Consider the following 21,433-nt stretch of genomic DNA (forward strand, 5'->3'; position numbering starts at 1 on the left):
AAAGTTACTGGTAAGAACATACTTTCTATGAACTCAAACATTTACTTAGCACTTTGTCTACATATTACCTAAAATACAGGCATTTCAAAATGTTTGTGGAAAGATGGAAGTAAAAGAAATTTGCTTTGGTGCAAAGTAATTTTGAAATCTATACATAGTTTATTCATAACAAGCATTTTTCATGAAAATTTTGGAGACCTTTCATATGTATAGTTTTTGTTATCTTGCTGCAAATATTTGTTAATATCATTTTTTTGCAACTTTCTGAAGTTCAGTCATAATCACACTTTACTACTAATGTACTTCACCACATGTTGGGAAATGTGTTTTAAAGGAATCTTTCTTTCTGCAGCTTTGCTCCTACTCCTTGAAGAGATATTTGGAAAGCACCAAACCCTGTTTTTGTATCAGTTGGTCCTACTTGGCACTTTTGTTTCACCTTCTAAACATCACTGTGCTATTACAGAGATTGTAATGAAACTAGGAATGAAAATTCAATGTAGATTCATGATTAGTGACATAAATTTCTTATTCATTAATATGCTATTATTCTTGTAGAAAACTTTGCAAAGATGTACTAATATCTGGTAAGCATGTGGTTAGAAGCATATAGACTGAGTTTGTTCCTTGCAGAAAATATATTTGTTTAATTAATAAATTTCAATTCAAATAAGTCAATATAGAATTTGAAGCCATTAATAGTCAAAAGACTCTTTTAAGGATATAGAGGAAAAGGAAAAACTAGAATATATTTTTTTCTACCTATGTCACAAACTAAACTTTTCAAACTCAACTGAAGCTTAATAGATAATTCATACATTTAGTTTTCATTTTTCCTTATAAATTTCCATATTTCCAACAAGTACAATAATAGACTAATGTAAAACTCTAAATGGAGATCTAAATATTCTATAATAATTTTAATAAAATATTTTAATTGCTAATCTGTTTAAGTCTAATGTTTGTTGAAGATTAGGATCTTAAAATATATCTCACTTTTTTGTTGACTGCTAAACGTTTCTCAGAAAAAGGATCTCCTGTAGGTTTATATCTAGTGATATAACCGACAAACCAATAAGAAAAGAACTTACATGGTACCTTTATTGTTTGAGTTTACTTTGGTGTAAACAAGCTAAGAAAATATAAAACACTGAATAGACATTATGCAACAACAAAAAAGAATGACTCAGACCGCTACCTGATCTGGAGGGCTGTATATAATAAGTGCAAAAAAGCAGGTTGTATTATGATACATTATAATACTAGTAATAATATTAAGAAAAGATCTTCTCTAAAATGAGCATATGCTTTAAATATAAGCAGAAGCAAGGGTTTTAGAGGATATATTGCTACACATCAGGCTAGTCATTTTGGTTAGCTTGTGATGGGGGAAGGCTGAGGTTAAAAATGGGGGCATCTAACTGGTTTTGAAAGGCTCATTTTTTTCTTTACGTACTTTGTGTTTTCTGAAACACTGTTAAAGAATAATTCATGAACAAAATTGTAAAGTGTAATCTAAATAAAGTGATTTAAAATAAGTGAGCTTTTTAAGAGAATTTAAACCTGGGAATCTAAGGCAAGAATTCTGTACTGAATTATATGACCTCTGTGGAAAGGCACAAACTGCATCTTAGACCAGTAATAAATAATCCACAAAGAAAGTGAATATGAAAGTGATTTCCATTAGAAACACTTAATATCTTAAAGCACTGTTATGGACTAGAATATAATTATTACACTTAGTAATGTTTTAGTTACTGAAAGACATTCAAATTAAATTGTGTAGCAAAACTGCAAGCCTTTACTTATATTATGAAATATTGCATCGTCATGAAGGAGACTAACACTTGTCTAAAGAAGAATCTTCTGTAAAGCTTGAATACTCAAATGGATTTTACAAAAAAGGCAACAAAGATAAATATCATTTGATAAACTGACTTTTCTTCTTGAAAAAGACCCATCTATAAGCTTTTATTGGGAGGTAAATTTAAAGTTGATGATTTAGCAATTGCAGGTATTTCTGGGTAAGGCTGAAGACCCATCTGTTTGTTGTCTTTCAACTTTTGAACTATGACTCTGGCAAATTCTTCTCCTTGGATATCAGTAGTGTCCAGTAACTGTCTGACTTTTGAGGTCCTTGTGGGTTTGGTACTAATAAGTTCATAGTCCTCCTTCATGATCAAGTCCCTGGACAGAAGGGCATCTAGTGACTGGTTAAGGCAAGCTTCAGTCATTTGGTTTACAATATCTTCCCTTTTGCTCTGGATCCATAGTTGAGCTATGCCAGGCTGTACACGTTCTGTAGACGAGGAACAGATGAACAGTCAAAATGGTGAGGACAGATTAAACAAATATGACATAAAACCAAATTTCCCCATGATTGGTGCTAACATGGGACATCAGTGGTTTAGAGGATGCTATTGTTTCTCAGGAAAAGAGACATGGAACATCTCCTTTGCATTCTAGAAAAAGCACTGCCTTATTTTTTTTTCTGCCTTTTTTTTTTCTTTAAGACTTATCTATTTGAAACTCAGCATCACACAGGTGGGGAGAGGCAAGGAGCAAAGATTTTTCCATCCACCGGTTCATTTGCCAGCTGGCTTGGGGCTGGGTCAGGCTAAAGCCAGGAGTCAGGAGCTTCTTCCAGATTTTCTATGTGGGTAGCAGTTGCCAAATATTTGCAATAGATTCTGTTGCTTTTCTCAGGCCACCTATCAGGGAGAGGGATCGCAGGTGGAGCACCCAGGACACAAACTGGCACCAACATGGGATACCAGTATTGCTGTTAGTGGCTTCAGTCACTATGCCACAACACTGGTCCCGAGCACTGCCTTTTTATACACTGTAAGCAATGCAGTGAAAATACTTTACTTTTTGGATTTGTTGTTTGTTTGGTTTCATATATAATGGATGTTTGCATATGTTTGATAAGTCAGCATAATAGCTCTACTAACATTAAATCGCTCCTAAGTTCAGGGAATACTACTCTGGTCTACTTAATTTTGCATGTCTATATTGCTGTCTTCAGGACTGGGGCTGGTTTCCTATTTAAATATGCATGCTATCAAACTGAATACGGAGGGGCTGGTGTGACGGCTCAACTTGCTAATCCTCCACCTGCAAGCAACAGCATCGCCATATGGGTGCTGATTCATGTCCTGTCTGCTCCATTTCCAACCCAGTTCCCTGCTAATGCCTTGGAAAAAGCAATAGAGGATGGCCCAGTGCTTTGGGTCCTGGTAGCTGAATGGGAGACCCAGAAGAAGCTCCTTGTTTTTGCCTCAGATTGGCTCAGTTCTGGCTGGTTGTTGAGGCCGTTTGGGAAGTGAACCAGCAGATGGATCTTTTTCTGTCTCTGCTTCTCTATGAAAATCTTTCCATTCAATAAAAACAAATATCTAAATCTTTTGAAAAATTGAATACAAACCATTCTACATATGGCATATCTACTAAATTATGTATTTGTGAAGGAAAAGTTATCATGTATAGTATTTCTTATAGTAGCTACTTGCCTGAATTTTGCTCAGCCAGGAGTGGATTTATTAATATTAAAGAACATGGGGAGGTTTTGTGATCACAGCAGGGTGTCTTCTGAGATAGAGGCACAGTGCTATTCCAACTGTGATTTACTGGGCACTGATGTAGCTTCACAGAATAGTCCTGCGTTTTTCCTATCAAACAAAACATCTTCATGTTACTTAGACATCTCAAGTATTCCTTAGATATTCTATCAGCTAAAATATCAACATTTGTATCATATAGAATACAGGCTGTAATGCTTTTACTTTTTCACTGGCTTTCCTAGCTAGTTTAGATTATGCTGAATAGTTCCACTGCACTTTTTTCTATTCTTGCCTGTCCTATGCGTGTTTCTGATCATGGAAGTTTACTTCACATAGTCTCTTATTTCCTCTGTATCTCTCCTCTGAACTTTAAAGGTGTCCTCTTAATCTATCTCTGATGTGCATTTTCCATTTTCTTCATTGGCCATGGTTTTCAACTTTAGAGCCTCAACTGATATTTCTATTTTTCAAATCTAAAATGTTAATTAAATTTTTGCTTCCATGAATATTCTGCCTTGCATTTTTAACAGCCTACTGGGTGTTACCTTTATTGCACTGTAGAATCTGAAATTTAAAAAATAATAATAAAAGCTTAATCATTACTCTTGTTAGTGGTAAAACCTATTTCTACCCTTACTCTTTCAACTCCATTTCTCAGTAAGTGCTGCACACTATCTCTTACTCCACCCTCTCTGTTTTATTCTGCATTAGTTCTCATAATTTCTTTCTTAATACTACCAGGACTCCTCACCTAGAATCTCCTTTTCCTTTCAAAATACCCTACATATTCAAGCCAGGATGAATCTTCCTAAAGTAAACAAAATGTTTCAAGTCATTCCTTAGTCAAGTGAAAAAATACAAGAGCAATAAAACCCTCAAATGCTTGGCTGAGTGTTGGCATTCATAACAAATCCACCCTTCTTATCTTTTATCTTCTTTCATTCACTCCCCTCACCAACTAGAATACTGATTGTTCTTTCTTGCTCATGTACTATTTTATTTGCCTGAAATTCTTCCCCTTTATGGCTACAGGTCAGGTCTTTGGATAGATTTTCTCATCATGCCAATAGGGTGCAATGGATTGATGAAACATTTAATACTGCATCTGGTTTCAAATCTTAGATTTGCAAGTGACTAGCTCTGTCATTGGGAAGGTTCTGAGTTTGTAAAACAAGCTGCCAGTATACTGTGAAGAATACCACTGCTGCAGTGCACTACACAAGCTCTATATAGACCTCTCTCCGAAAATAAATCGCCTTTCTCATACTGTGCTTCCTAAGAAACAGTTCCCATTCTTCACAGTTTTTTTTTAATTTCTATCTTTCCATAGTATCTAATACTTCAATGAATTTCTTACATGTAGCATAACTATTTTCATGTTTTTAAAAAAATTAGTTTTGAGTGATATTGAAAGATATGTTTAATACAAACCATCACTGCTTGTAAAAAAAAAAAATATGTTCCTAAAAAATCCCAGAAAACTGAAAGGTCAACAATGATTGGAAAATTAACATACTAGATAAAAAATCGCTGTCCTGAGGTGCTGACAGGGATCTTGAGGTGCCAGGGGAAGTGCCACTCTCATAGAGCTGAGAGGATCCACATGATTCCTAAGCAGATACAGATAAAGTCAATGGGTTTAGAAGATGCAGGGTTTTTAAAAATCAGTCCAGAAGCTATACAATGTTAGTTTCTAAATAGCTTATTACAAATAGCTCAAGACTCTGAATAATTAAAGAATGATACACATACATATGACAATCGACAAAGATATACTTACCAACTCAAACAGGGAGACAGCAAAAATAATAGCATGTTAGAACTACCAATTTTCATGTTGTTTTCCTGTATGACCTCAGAGACCCTGCCCAGTGGTTTGAATGTTATATGAGAAATTTAAAACCACAGGCTTAGAACAAATTCTTGCTCTCAATATCTTAAGATGGGAAACCAGGGAAAAAGCAAGAGAGAACTTGAATTCTCCTTCAGTTCTGTCATAGAATTACTGGATTTCAAAAGGCCATTTAAGATATGATTTTTGGATTTATTGTCTGTAACATTTGTACTATCTATTTTAAATGCACATGGATCAAATAAGGTAGTATGTATAAAAGTGACTCAACCACTACACATTGTGCTGTAAGTGTCTGCCAAATGAACTATTAGGTTTCTGATTCTGTAAGTATTCTTACAGGCATGACTAATAGGAAGTAAGTCTGAATGAATGCTACTTCAGAAATTTTTCTTGCAGATCAACAAAAATGGCTTTTTCCTCATTAATTAGGTAAGGACCTGGTAGCACAAATGTTATTAGAACTATAATCAGTGATCCTCCAGGAACACTATTCATTGTATAAAACAATGATAACCACATGACTTGATGCCAAACTCAGAATCAATGATTGTCAATTGATGGATGAACAATGAATAGAGAATTATAATAGCTGGATTTCAAGCTTACCATGGGCTACCTAACAAATCCTACACACTACCCGGATTTCAGTTTTTCCACCCATAAAAGGAGTTAGACTAAATTTCCCATATTCTTTTTCATTTTGAATTAATGTGTACATTCATACACATATATGTATGTATATATTTACCTCTTGTGGACCGTGATTTACAGATATGTTCAAAGATAATTCCATTTTCTTCTCATTACATACGTGACCAGTACTTAAAGCATTCTGTAACTGGAATGAATACATTATATGTACTTTAATTGGAAGGGATTAGGAAATTATAAAACTAAAATACAATGGACTTAACATATTTTATGTACTTATGCAAAATTAAATGGTCTAAATTAGTGAAGGATATAAAAGATAAAAGCAGAAACAGAACAGAGGAAAGACTGGATATATACAACATTAAGTGGTTACCTGGAACAAATTATTATCTCTCAGAGTTTCATCTTTTTAACATATATTTAATGCCTAAATATAAAACTGTCCTCAACAGTGAGAATAAGTGTGAAATGTCTCATATTTATAAGTACTACTATTATTTTCATTTACGGAAGGAACTAAGACTTACACTAAGGAAAGGAGGAAGTGTGTCATAATGGAATCCTGGGGATGTAGAGTCAACTACATCTGGGCTATGTGTTTGGCTTTGGGTGTGAGATTTACTCGGGTTTACTTTTCTATAAATTGAAGGCAAGATGGGCCCGGCACGATGGCGCAGTGGTTAAGGTCTTCACCTTGCACGCCAGGATCCCATATGGGTGCTGGTTCTAATCCCGGCAGCCCAGCTTCCCATCCAGTTCCCTGCCTGTGGCCTGGGAAAGCAGTCAAGGATGGCCCAAAGCCTTGGGGCCCTACACCCACATGGGAGACCCGGAAGAGTCTCCTGGCTTTGGATCGGCATAGCATCGGCCGTTGCGCTCACTTGGGGAGTGAATCATCAGACGGAAGATCTTCCTCTCTGTCTCTCCTCTCTGTATATTCGCCTTTCCAATAAAAATAAAATAAATCTTAAAAAAAAAATTGAAGACAAGAATATTCATTTTACAGGACTGCTGTAAGGAGAATCAGAAGTAATACATGGTTAAAAAAAACCTGAGGTTATGTATAAATACTCAGTAAGTGATCATTGCTAAGCAGATCATTTATTTTAAAAAGCATTTAAAAATGCATATACTTAAGAGACACACGGAGGGCGAGGGGAGAGGACCGGAGGGAGGGACTTTATGAGCTCCCACCCACTGGCTCATCCTCCAGTCCCCTCAACAGTCAGGACTGGACAAGGCCCAAACTAAGCGCGAGGCATCTGAAGATTGAGCCTGCGGATGGGAGTTTTCTCCCTTTGTCTCTGCTCATCAAATAAAAGAGCATTTGAAACTTTATGATATTGCTGGCTCTGTCATTAGCTAGTTATGTGAGGTGTTATAAGAGTGGCTTCTGAGAACCTGTTACTTATAAAAATCAGACGATAGTCTTGCTTTAGCAGTTTCACAGAATTGCTACAAGGATCCAAAAAAAGTAACAATAAGATGCTGAGTAGAGTAATATGTTTATTAAATGATATCAAAATATTTAGAAATACATTACTTAAGCAGTCCAAATTCTTGCGAAGATTAACTTTTAAATATAGGATCTAGTGTTTAAGTTGTTTCAGGGTTATGTCCCTTCATTACCAAGACAACAGGCTCTCCCATCGACTTACATTTGCAGGAAGAACAGAAACAAAAGAGAAAGTTTTGAGGAGAAAACACAGAACTAAAAAAAAAGGAATGTTATCAGGCATTCATATCTGTTAGAAAGTAGAGAAATGGGGAGAATGCACAGGTCAAGGACTGGGGGAGTTAGTGAAAAGGTAACAAAAGAACTTCAAGTTCTTGAGTTCCTCATAAAGCTCAGGCGCTAAAATTGCTAACACCAGTTTTTATTTTAGTTATGGGTAGTGATTTCCTTTACGTACTTCCCTTCAAACTGACGGTTATGTCAATAGTGCCAGTAAGCAGCAAGGGGCAAGCAAAGTTTAGTAATAAGTAAGTTGTCGATTGTGCAATCTACCTTTGTTTTTTTCAGCTGCATAACCGCTTCAAGAAAAGTTATCTCTTCAAATGTTCTCAGAACTGGTTCAAGTTCTATTAAGCATTCTAAACCAGAAAAAAAAATACACTTAACTGGTAAAAATCAAAGTCAATTTAACCACAAATTAATGACATTAAACTGTCTTCAGACTTTTTATTTCTGGCATAAAGAGACATAGGATCAGAGGAAAAGAAATCAGAACATATAAATAAACTGTTTACAATCGTGGTCAATTGATTTGCAACAAAGGTGTTCCACGTCAGTGACAGTCTTCTCAACAAACTGTGCTAAGGCTGTTGGATATCCACAGAAAATAAATTCTCACTTTACACATGTCATATAAAAACTGACATGAAACGGATCACATCCCTGAATGTAAAAAAATAGGAGAACATTTTTTTTTACCTTGAGTTAGAATTCTTAGGGAAGCATAAAACAGGGCCCATAAAAATTGGGGTGTTTTGACTAGTGGCTAAGACAGCAGTTGGGAACTGTGTACTCTACTGGAATGCCTAGATCTGACAACAAGCTCTGCTTCAGCTCCAGCTTCCACCTAATGAAGACTCTAGAAAGTGGTAGTGATGGCTCAAGCAGTTGGATTTCTTGCACTCGGTGGGAAACCTGGATTGAGTTCCTAGCTTCTATAGTGCTTTCAGCTGGACCTCACTGTGAGTAATGGAGACTGAACTAGTGAGTGAAAGTATATTCTCTCTCTTCCAATCAAATAAGTCTTTTTAATTTAGAAAACAATTTGATAACTGATTTTTTTTTTAAATGGAAACTCTTGCATGTCAAGACAGTATTAACTGAAACAAGAAGATAACAGACTGGGAGAATAGTTGCATCTCTCTGGTAAAGCACATGTGTCTAAGTGTATATAAAGAACTCTGAGAATTCAACAACAGGATCAGTATTGCAATTATTAAGTGAATAAGGATTCACTGGAGTTATTTGTAGCTCACTTTATTCTCCCCAATTAGTATTTTAAATGTTAGTCTTTTTTTTTTTTTTTTGTATCTCCACAAAATTACAATTCTATGGGTTAACAAATGACAGCATTAAAAATCTCTGCTTATTTTCTCAGCCTCTTTGCAGATTAGATCCAACTGACCAGTTGACTGTTGATCCCTTTGGGAGTTTCTAAAACACACAAAAATTATACTCTTTATTGTCATCTCTTTCACAATATCTTTTCCTCTACTCAGATTTTTAAAGGTTTTTACTTTTAAATTGTGATTATTTTTTAGATTCAGTATTGTTTATAGGTATAGTTCTAAGATAATTCTTTTTTACCCCTTACTAAATTTCCTCTACTGGAATGCTCAGAGCTCTAAAAGGGGTGCCTTTCCCTTTGTTAACTATATTCTCTTGTTGGGCGATCCAGTCTACAATGTGTACGTGTTAGCAATGCTCAATTTTTGTCAGGGAATCGCGCATATCCTGTGAGCAACAAATCCATCCACTGCTGCAGTGGTAGATGTAATTATCACTGCCTTCCCTTCTCGGCTATCTGAATAACGGAGCTACAATAATTCACATACAAGTCACTGGCCAATGTTATATCTTCATTTCTTTTAAGCAAATACCTGTGGGTAGAATTGTGAGTTGTATGGTAAATTTATCTTTCATTTTCGCCAAACTGTTGAACTTCTCAAACTGGGTACATAATTTGTCAGTCACATTAGCAATGTCTAAGTACTTCAATTCTTCACACTGTTGTCAAAACTTATTATTTTAATACTTGTCTTAGTCTCAATAGCCATTTTAGAGGTTATATACAGGTATTTCACTATAGTTTTAAATTGCATTTCCTAATGGCATCAAGACATGTTTTTTAGTCACGTGTATATTATACTTCCTGTGATGAAATCCAAACACTATTTCTAACTGGGTTATTTGTCCTCCTGCTGAGATGACAGAATTCTTGTGTTTCTAGATACAAATCTTTGGCAGATACATCGTATACAGATACGTTTTTCTAGACTACGGCATGCCTTTTAGATCTTTTCTCAATAAGGTTTTTGAAGTGCAAAAGTTTCTAAATGTTTTTGAAGCCCAGTTACCAATTATTTTGTATGGATCTTTTACTGCTCTCTATATTTTTTTTAATGTTACAAGACGTCTGAAGATCTCATCTGTTCACATTCCACTTCTGAAACTTCTGTGTAATTTTTCTACCTCAAGAATCACCACCTCCATTAGAAAGTCCCGAGTGAGTTTCTTATCCAATCGATTTCTATGTGGCAGTGAGTGGTTTCACCTGAACTTCAATTGCACCTTGTGAGCCCCCTCAAAGCACACTTTCACAGTGTTCCCTTGCACATGGACTGAATGTCTAACCTTTGGATTATGTCCAATGGCCTTCTCCGACCAATCTCACCTGCCGTTATGTCCTTTTTGCTAGGCATACTCCAGCTATAAAGGCCTCTCTGTTCTTCATGAACAACATCTGCTCCTCTTCCAGCATGCGTCCTTTAGCTTGCGGGTTTTCTCTGCCTGAAAAACTTGTTCTTCCACTTCTGAATGACTGGCTCCTTTTCAGGCTTCAAATCTCAACTAAATGTTTACTCCTTAAAAAAATCTTCTTTCTCCCCTATTACCTTGTTTGTCTTTAGACTTAATGATTTGTTCCTTGTTCATTTATGTTTTGTCTCTGTGTTGTCCGCAAGGATAAGGGCTCCTGCAAGGCCCTAATTTAGGCTATCTTGTTTACTAATCTGCTATTCGTGATACATCCCTTGGCAGGTTTTCAATAAAAAGCTGTTCAATATAAGAATGTGATTATCACTGCTTTCAGAAGATAAAGATCTCTTTTTGTTAGGAATTCTCAATTCTGTTCCAGAAGCAGTTACCCAATGGTAAATGTTATAAAAAGAATTAGAAGAATTTAAACAAACACTCCCAGCTAGTCACCTAATTAGTATAATCATTTAATGAACACGTATTCACTGTGTATTTGGTATTCACATATCTCAAATGGTCCAGATCAAACCTTTATACTCACTTAAGAAAGACGGTCTTTCATCTGGATTTTGTGCCCATCCACTTTCTATTAGAGATATCATAAGTGTTCGATGAGGTATATCAAAAGGTAAACTTTCTTCGTTAGTGTCAGGTCGACGTCCCTGAGATACACTATACATAATCTGCAAAGGATTGGTGACTTCTGTCCAAAAAAAAAAAAGCATTTCATTCATTATAAGTATATTACAAACTATCATTCTATTGTCAAGATATATTTAACAATTGCATTGAGAGTCCATCTTGAATTTGGAAGTAGAGATGCATACTGCATTGTATCTTCACATCTGGATATAATAATCTATATTATAATTATAATAATATAATCTATATTATAATTATAATAATCTATAAGCTCTATCACACAGTTTTTGTGCATCCCCTTAAATGAAAAGGCATAAAACAAAATCAACAACAGTAAGAAAAATAGGAAATTAACAACAATATGAACTTAAATAACGTACTAATGAATGACCAATGTGTTGAAGAAATGAAAAAGAAAATAAAAAACCTTCTTTAAAGAAAACAGTGCTCTTGTATGATCTATGTGCTGCTGAAGAAAAAAGAAAACAAAACTTTTTAAAAAAGATTTATTTTATTTTTATTGGAAAGTCAAATATACAGAGAGGAAGAGAGACAGAGAGGAAGATCTTCCGTCTGATGATTCACTGTGACCGCAATGGCCGGTGCTGTGCCAATCCGGAGCCAGGATCCAGGAACTTCTTCCAGGTCTCCCACATGGGTGCAAAGTCCCAAAACTTTGGGCTGTCCCCAACTGCTTTCCCAGGCCACAAGCAGGGAGCTGGATGGGAAGTGGAGCTGTCAGGATTAGAACCGGTGTCCATATGGGATCCCGGAACATTCAAGGCAAGGACTTTAGCCACTAGGCCACGCCGCCTGGCCCAACAAAACTTTTTTGAAGAAATGAAAATAAAAACAAAAATACCAAAACCCATGAGACATAGCAAAAACAGTTTTGAGAGAGATATTTATAACATCAGGTGCTGGGCAAAAATAGAAAATCTCAAATAAATGATCTAATAAATCATCTCAATGACATATTAACAAAGAAAAAAATGAACAGAAAGCAAGATATGGACCTGACGCAGTAGCCTAGCAGCTAAAGTCCTCGCCTTGCATGTACTGTGATCCCATCTGGGTGCCTGTTCAAGACCCAGCTGCTCCATTTCCCATCCAGCTCTCTGCTTGTGGCCTGGGAAAGCAGTCAAGGACAGTCCAAAGCTTTGGGATCCTGCACCCGAATGGGAAACCAGGCAGATGTTCCTGGCTTTGGTTTTGGATTGGCATAGTTCTCTGGTCACTGCAGCCATGTGGGGAATGAATCAGCAGACTGAAGATTTTCCTCTCTGCCTCGCCTTCACTCTGTATATCTGACTTTCTAATAACATAACATAACAACATAACATAACATAACACAACATAACATAAATCTTTTAAAAAATGATATCACAGCAAAAATGAATGGAATTGAAATTAAAAACCACAAATTACAAGAGCCATTTTTTAAAAAGAAGATGAGCAAAAGAAAATTCTTCCCGCATTAGCAAAGAAAAGCAAGTGAGAAAACCAGTATATTTGGGATGAAAAAGAAAACATCCCAAAAAACTAGTAACATGAACTCTTCTTGACAAATGGATCCTTGTATCATCACATGGTGTCCTCCTTCATCTCTTAATATTTTCCACATCAAAGTCTATTTTATCTGATATCAGAATGGCTGCACCAACTCATTTTTCCTTTCCATTAGCCTGGAATATCTTTTTACTTTTGCTTTTCATGTATCTTTGTTGGTTAGATATGTCTCCTATAGGCAACAGACAGATGGGATTGTTCTTTGATCCAGTCTGATAACCTGTGATGCTTAACAGATGAGTTTAAGCTATTTACTTTCAGGGTTAATATAAATAAGTGGCTATTTAGTCCTATAATTTTAGTGATGGATTTTTGTTTTACTGGGATGTTCTTCATATTTTCCTTTGGTTTTGGTGGGTGCTATTCCTTTTCTCTGTCAATAGAACATCTTTAAGTATGATCTGTAGGGCAGGTCTGAAAGAGGTGAATTCCTTGAGCTTTTGTTTACTGTAAATTAATTTTCTTTAATTTTCAAAGAAAGGAAAACTTTGCTGGGTAGTTATTCTGGTTCACATTTTTTCTTTAGAATCTGGAATGTTACTCCATTCTGTTCTGGCCTGTAGAGTTTCCTCTGCAAGGTCAGTTGTGAGTCTGGTTAGGGTTCCTCCAAATGTTAACTGATTTTTTTTCATACATATATTTAAGGATCTTTTCCCTGTGTTCAATTGAAGAGTGCTTGATTATGATGTGTCATGGCAAAGACTGCTCTTGGTCAACCCCATTGGGAGTTCCGTGCCCCTCCTGTATTTTTTTCTCAATTCTTTCAGCAAACTAGGGAAGTTTTTCTTTATTACCTCATTAAACATATTTTTAAACCCGGCTTCTCTTTCTGTGCCTTCTGAAAGCCCCATAACTCTTATATTCTAAGCCTTTAAGTAGTGTTGCTTATGGAAAGCCAGTTGGGTGTGTGTGTGGATTTCAGGGGGAGAATCCCAGGCTCTATGGAATTGTTATCATAAAATTCAAAATTCAAAATAAAAATAAAAAAAATAGTGTCCCTTAATTCTTGAATACTTTAGTGCCTTTAATTCTTAAATAGTTTTCTGAGCTTGACTCAGTTCCTCTTCCAGTTTATTGATTTTTTTCCCCCACTATTGAAGGAAATGTTTTTCAATTTGCTCTATAGTGACCTTCATTCCTAATAATTTGGCTTGATTTTGTTTCAGTGTTGCTATTTCCTGTGTGACATATTCCTTAAGTTCCTTGGACTCCTTTAGGTGCTGCTTTTTGTTAAGAAGCTTTATAACAAGTTGTTTTTTTTTTTTAATTCTTCATCCACAATTTGTTTGTTACCTGCTTCAGTTAACACTGAGGTTGGCAAAAGCTTTTGTTCCTTTGTAGGGGACACTTGAGTAATATTCATTGTGTCGCTCCTTTTTTTAAAAAATGTTTATTTATTTTCATTGGAAAGTTAGATATACAGAGAGGAGAGACAGAGAGGAAGTTATTCTGTCCACTGATTCACTCCCCAAGTGGTCACAATATCTGGAGCTGCGCTGATCTGAAGTCAGAAGCCAGGAGCCAGGAGCTTCTGGGTCTCTCACTTGGGTACAGGGTCGCAAGGCCTTGAGCCATCTTCAACTGCTTTCCCATGTCACAAGCAGGGAGCTGGATGAGAAGCAGTGCTGCTGGGATTAGAACCGGTGACCACATACGATTCCAGTGCTTCCAACACAAGTACTTTAGCTGCTAGGTTACTGCACCAGGCCCCTCTGTCTCTTTTTTTTTTTGCTCTTGGTCATTGCTATTCTGGTTAGCAGTTTCTTCTCCTTAGGGCTGGTTCTCCATAGGCCGATTTCACTGATTGTGTGTTCAGTATCCGGTTCTTCATCTGCACTCAGTTCATCTGTGCCACTCCCTCCAGTGAGTTTCAGTCCAGGCTCTTATGCTAGGCTTCCACCACAATCTTTGTAGCTCCAGCCTCTGGCTCACCACTCTCCACGCCCTGTGATCCAGTGCTGTGGCTGCACTGTTGCTTGTAGAATCTTTCTCCCACTCCTGATTTCAGCAGTGTGCATGAGTTGGGAGACACCAGCTGTCCTAAGTCCTTGGCTTGTCAGTGGTGCTGGTATTGCTGGAACCTGCTGACTGTTAGGTCTGAGGGACACCTGAGCTATTTTGTGTGGAACCCGTAGGATGACAAGTGGTTACTCTTCCCCATGTGAGACCAGTGCAATGTGTTGAGCTGGGAGTGAGTTTTCTCCTGGCTCAGTGCCTATGGAGCTGTTATTCACCCAGTGTCAGAGCCTTTTCTTCTTCAGTATACAAAATGATGCCTGATGTGGCACAGGTGGATGTCAGGCCTATTAGCAATTAGGTCTGGAGGTCACTTGGACCTATTCAGTGGAACCTGTAAGATACCATCTTGGTACCTTTTTGCTCTTGGCACCAGTGCAATGCATTGAGCCAGATGCTGCTTCTCTCCCAGCTTAGTGCTTGTGGAGCTCACTGTTGTTTCTCTGGCCTCACAGCCATTTCATCATTATAAGACATGGCACCTATGTTGCACTGGTGGGGATTTGGGTCGTGAAATCTACCCTGTTCCTGCACCCCCATGCTTAGGCTCTGCCACTCCATTTCTGCTTGTGGTCAATTAAAGCAAATCAGCAGGACAGACAGTTCTTTTGGGGTTCACCTCTTGAGATCCCAGTCAACTCCCCTTCCCTGTTGGCCACTATTGGTTCTCTGATTGCCAGCTGCCGACCACCACATGGGTATCCTGTCACTGCAACACTGCTCCACTATCTCTGCTGCTCTCCTGTGTCCATGAGTCTCCAGTTGTCCCAATGCTACTGGCCTGTCCTCTCCTGTTTCCTGGTATTACAGCTTCTCAAGAATGCTTCTCCCTGGCTAGTGATTGTCACTCTGTTTAAATGTGTCTTTACCCTATCTGGCATCTTATTTCTCCTCTATTATTATTATTTGTAAAGATTTACTTATTTTTATTGGAAAGGCAGATTTACAAGGAGAGGAACGATGGAGAGAAAAATCATCTTTTGCTTGCTTACTCCCCAAGTGGCCGCAATGGTTGGAGCTGAACTGATCTGAAGCCACTAGCCAGGTGCTTCTTCCACGTCTCTCACATGGGGGCACAGAGTTCCAAGGCTTTGTACCATCCTTTACTTTCCCAGGCCACAAGCAGGGAGATGGATCTAAAGTGGAGCAGCTGAGACATGAAATGGCTCCCATATGGGATCCTGGTGCATGCAAGGGAAGAATTTAGCCACTGAAGCATGGGACCATGCCCAAAAGAGTTATTTTTCAAAGTAATGAAAATTAAAACAACATCAACAACACATATATACACAAAGAGTTATTTTTCAAGGTTGACTGGGCTGTATACATAGTTAAGTATTCACACAGTTTAACACCTGGAATGGTTCTTGCAAATATTAATTCAAAACTCATTTTGCATATGGGGAAAATGAGGACCTAAGAAAATTCAGTGGTTCCATAATATACCTTATTATTATGAGATAAAAAGGATTCTTATTTCTTGTTCTCACAAGATACTATTATCGTGAGAACAAGAAATAAGAATCTAGAGTTTGAGGGCTGTCACTATAGTTTAGTGGGTAAAGCTGCTTTCAGGGAGCAGTGGCATCCAATCTGGGCACTCGTTTCAACCCTGGCTGCTCCACTTGTGATCAAGTTCCCTGCTAATGGCCTGGGGAAAACAATGAAGGATGTCCCAGGTGTTTGGTTTCCTGCGACGTTCACAGGAAACCCCATTGTTACAACTTTTTGGAGAGTAAACTAGCAATGGAAGATGTCTCTCTCTGTCTCTCTTTCTCCCCTAGTCTTGAATGCAACTCTTAGCAGTAAAAAAAAAAAAAAAATTAAAACTAGTCTACTCTTTTTGACCTTTAGTCTAGTTCTTTGCTGAGTATGGTCGTTTCACAATTGATACTTGTTTTCATATTGTATTTTGCAAAATGAATGACAGGTATACTTAAAATAAGACCAATGCCAGAATGTAGCTTGCCAACATGATGTTCAAGTAAGGATGTCAACATGAACTTACCTTCAAAAGGCTGTTTTCTGGATAAGACTTCCCATGTGATAATAGCATAGCTGTTTAAGACAAGAACACATTTCATCTATGTCAACTTTATGTTTATAAATGAAATTGGAATAAGCCAAAACTGTGCTGATATAAAAATTTGTCAAAATGCTATTTTAGAAAATGATAAGGTAGTGAAATGCTACATAAAGAATTACCAATAAGAAATCAAGATGATAACTGCTCAAGATTGTTTTGTTTGGAAAAGCAATGAATATTAATTTGGAAAGGTAGGAGATGGCATTTGGCCTAGTACTTAAGATGCTGGTTGAGGTGCTGGTTTGATATTTAATTTCCTGCCAATGCAGATCCTAGGCACAATGGTCATGGGTCATGTTGATGAGTTCTTCTCACTCATGTAGGAGACCAGGATGAATTCCTAGCTCCTGGTTTGGTCTGCTTAAGCCCTGATCGTTGCAGATTTATGGGGAATGAACAAGTGGATGGAAGCTCTGTTTTTCATATTTCAAAAAAAGTAGGAAATTATTGTTATAAAGTGTAAAGTTACATACTCTTTGAGAGAGTAACTTCATAGTCATTCATTTTTTTTTCAGATTTATTTATTTTCATTGCAAAATCAGATATATGTAGAGGAGAAGAGACAGAGAGGAAGATCTTGCATCCATTGAATCACTCCCCAAGTGGCTGCAATGACCAGAGCTGAGCTGATCCGAAGCCAGGAGCCAAGAGTTTCTTCTAGGTCTCCCATGCGGGTGCAGGGTCCCAAGGCTCTGGGCCATCTCGACTGCTTTCCCAGGCCACAGGCAGGGAGCTGGTTGGGGCTGCCGGGATTAGAACGAACGCCATATGGATCTCAGCATGTGAAATGCAAGGACTTTAGCTGTTAGGCTACTGTGCCATGCCCAACTTCATAGTCATTCTTAAACATTCACCTAAGGAAAGCTCTTTTAATTATGTGATACTGTTTAATTAAAATATAGAACAAAGAAATAAAAACATTGTCTCATGAAGTCTTGCTGTAACAACCAGTGGTCTTAATACTGTCCACCCTTAAGGTAGAAGTATTCTGCCTAAAATTTAACATCAATTATAAATCATCTGTTTCAGATACAGGTGTTTATATTTGCGATATATGATTAAATAGGGTATAGGAATTTTCCATATACCCAAATTAGCTTTGCATTCAAAACAGACACATACACTTGAATGGTAACCAAGCAACACATCATCATAGAGAGAAAACTGAAGGTTACACAGGGAATTTTCAGCCAAATCAAGGAACAATAATTCCTCCTTGTAGAAAATACAGAAATAAAATGTTTATATAACGTTTTCTTTGATTTAGTACCTATAACAAAGTTATGAGAGCTGTAAAATCCTTGCTGATTAATTTTATATTTTTTTTAGGTAAGGTTAACTCTGAGCAAACCAACACATTGTACCTATATATGTCGTGCTTGACACTGGCCCTTGATTTCTGTCCAGGTTCGTAGTTTTCAGGTGGCATATAGATAATTGTGCCTCCTTCTGGTGCGGATTTACTATTTCGTGACTGTGAGAGCGACATCATGCGCCATTTGGATAAACCAAAATCTGCAATCTGTATGAGAAAAACAGTAAATAATTGGATTAACATTTTCTTTACCAAGTCCATGAACTGAATGTCTTTGTGTATTTAGGTATTAGATGAAAGAAAACGTTACACGGGCATTTTATTTCTATATTTTCTATAGATTTTGCAAAAACAAAATTCAATTACACTGAACCCAATTATTCTAGAAGCAATACATACTGACTTGATATTTAATACATTATTAGAAATGTCAAAAGACTAGTGCTTTTTTTTTTCCTGTAAGTTCTTTGCAAGTGATAATACACACCAAACACTTTAAATTTTATGGTTAGCAGTGTGATAGCATGTGCTATTGAAATTTACCTTCACTGCACAGAACTGCTAAATCTGATCATCGTTGTCACCGATTAGTTATTGGTGCAACTCAGCTTTATTTAAGGTTTTATTTATGATTCACTGAAGAGCATATTCTTAAGGTTTGAAGTGAGCAAGATTCCAATATAAAAAAGTCATTACTCTATGTCTTATGTTTACTACTAAAAGGAATGGTATCTAGTTCTAGTAGCAGCATTAAAGTTAGCATATAGAACATGTCCATGACAAAGCACAGATAAACAACTGTTGTAACAAACCTCTCAGATGCTTAGTTTTACTTTATGTGTAAATCTTGTTTAATTTATACAACATTTTAACTCAACACATTTAAAATAAAACAAGATGAAAGAATAGAAATGATATTTAGTGAACAAATGAATATTGGAATCAGTGAAAAACAAATTACTTAGACTTTAAAGGTCAACAAAATGGAAAGAACTCCATCTGGGACATTGTATTTCAATTACTTCCTGCTTATGCTTTTTTATTATTAAACAATCAAAAATCTTTAAGGTGAATCGTGGTTAAATCAGAGACCAACTGTTTTCTGTTTCCACATAAGACTGACAGCAGAGCAGCAAAGAAGATAAGGTGCACATAAACATTTCCTTCTCAAGAAGCATGCCAGTAGTTCATCTACATCTCAGGTAAACTATCAGACACTTGATTGACAAAGAATAAAGAACTTAACTGCATTTTCAAAAAGTTTTATTTGCAGGCAGAATTACACAATGAGGGAGGGTGGGAGGAGAGAGAGTGAACTATTTCACCCATGGGGTTAGTCCCCAAATGGCTGTAATGGACCAGGCCAAATCAGGACCTTAGAACTCCGTCCAGGTCTCTCACAAGGGCTCAGGGACACAAGTACTTAAACCACCTCCTGTTGTTTTTCCAGGCACAGTAGCAGGGAGCTAGCAGGCACTCTGATATGGGATGCCAGTATTGCAAGCAGCAGTTGGACCTCTTGTAGCATCATGCCAACCCCGAGTGCATCCGTTAGAAGCTTTTAGAAAAGCCTCAGTTGACCTTAATTAGCGGTGCACATTCTTCTTTTAGACATTAAGCGACTGGTTAGCTTTCCACTTATAAAACTGACTCCAAAAAACTGAAGTTTGATGTGACTTTCAAGTTAATTCTGTTATTTTATTCTTACAGATTTATGTGCACTTCATGAAAAGTACTTGTTGAGAGGTACATCAAGAACTATTACTTGAAGAATCAAGATGGCATAATAGGATAAGGACGCTACTAAACAGATGGAGAAATATTAGCCAGTATGAGGTAGAGAGGGCACATTCCAGGAAATAGAAGAGGTCAGAACAACAGCAGAGGACTACCTGGAGGCTGACAGACTCAGAAAAGTAGCAGACACAGCAGAGTGGGGTTGCAGCAAGTCATAATCCCAGCAGCATCCAGCAAATGGTGATCTGAACTCCACCAGCAGCTGGAACTCCACCAGCAACCAGGTTAAAGGGAATTTCACCTGGAGCTCAGGAGGTGAACCCAGACAAGAACTTCCTGTCCTGTTGGTCCACTTGATTTGACCAGGAACAAAGACAGAGCAGCAGGTCCCAGATGGGCGGTGTGAGAACAGGGTGGATTTCATACTTCAATCCGTCCCCTAGAGCTGTATGGGTTGCCATTTTGTTTAAGGAGGCAAGGGCTATGGGGCAGGACTGCGCATGCACTAAGCTGGGAGTGAACTCATTTCTGACTCAGTGAACTGCAACAAAGTGGCATTCTACAGCTTCTACCTAAGATAAGTTCCGGTAGCCCTCAGACCTGACAGCCAGCAGATCAAGAACTCTAGTAGTGGCACATCCGGTGCCATTTTTTATAGTGTAGCAAAGAATTTAAGACTGCAGAGAATAACCGTGAGCTGTGCATGCATTGAGCTCAAGAACAACTCACTGAGCTTAGTGCACTGCACTTGTCCCACAGGAAAATAATACCGACCATGGCATTGCACGCGTCAAAATAGGCCCATGTGGCCCTCAGACCTAACGTCCAACAGGTTGCAGCAAGATCAGAACCACCAACAACCTACTATAGAGGATACCTGGTGTCTCCCTAATCCTGGGAACTGCTCTAATAAGTGGGAGAAAGGTTTTACAGACAACAGTGCAGCCTCAGCAAGGTATCACAGGAGGTAAAGAGTGGTGCGCTAGGAGCATGGTCTCTATGGAGACCTTGGTGGAAATCGAACATAAGAACCCAGACCTGGAACTTGCTGGAGGGAGTGGCACAAGTGACTGCAAACAAAAAGTCATGTACCAACTACAATAAGTAAAATCGAACTGTAGCCTTGTGGGTGACAAGAAACCTGTCCCAAGGAGAAGAATCTGCTAACCTGAAGTACAATGACCAAGAGCAAAAGAAGAGACAGAGCCACAATGAATATTACTGAAGTCTCCCCTGCACAGGAGGAATACCCTTTGCCAATCTCAGAGTTCACTGAGGAAGACATCAAGAAAATAGCAGATACAGAATTCAAACACTTGCTATAAAACTTTTATCAACAATGAGAAGCATGTAAAGCAAGCATTCAAGGAATTCAAGGAATATGTCACACTGGAAATAAATAAAATGAAAGCCGATATATCAGAAATGAAGAATACAGTGGAGCAAACTAAAAGCATAGTGGAGAGTCTCCAAAATAGAATGAAACAAGCAGAAGAAAGAATTT

General features: G+C 37.5%; 1 protein-coding gene across 2 annotated transcripts in view; it reads right to left on the bottom strand.

The window, feature by feature from the left end:
• Positions 1 to 1,075: 1,075 nt before the first annotated feature.
• Positions 1,076 to 21,433, bottom strand: part of RIPK2 (receptor interacting serine/threonine kinase 2) — a 33,900-nt gene continuing 13,542 nt past the window's right edge. For both annotated transcript variants that reach the window (XM_040993558.1, XM_040993560.1), the window contains exons 4-11: positions 18,242 to 18,399; positions 16,800 to 16,849; positions 11,106 to 11,267; positions 8,081 to 8,166; positions 6,167 to 6,256; positions 5,080 to 5,173; positions 3,513 to 3,671; positions 1,076 to 2,299 (exon numbers count right to left, since the gene is read on the bottom strand). In XM_040993558.1, coding sequence (XP_040849492.1) covers positions 1,962 to 2,299; positions 3,513 to 3,671; positions 5,080 to 5,173; positions 6,167 to 6,256; positions 8,081 to 8,166; positions 11,106 to 11,267; positions 16,800 to 16,849; positions 18,242 to 18,399 — 1,137 coding nt within the window. In that variant the 3' untranslated portion in view covers positions 1,076 to 1,961. The remainder of the gene's footprint in view (positions 2,300 to 3,512; positions 3,672 to 5,079; positions 5,174 to 6,166; positions 6,257 to 8,080; positions 8,167 to 11,105; positions 11,268 to 16,799; positions 16,850 to 18,241; positions 18,400 to 21,433) is intronic.

The sequence above is a fragment of the Ochotona curzoniae genome, unplaced genomic scaffold (assembly GCF_017591425.1).
Source record: "Ochotona curzoniae isolate NIBS_2020 unplaced genomic scaffold, NIBS_Ocur_1.0 contig_1071, whole genome shotgun sequence".
Lineage (NCBI taxonomy): Eukaryota > Metazoa > Chordata > Mammalia > Lagomorpha > Ochotonidae > Ochotona > Ochotona curzoniae.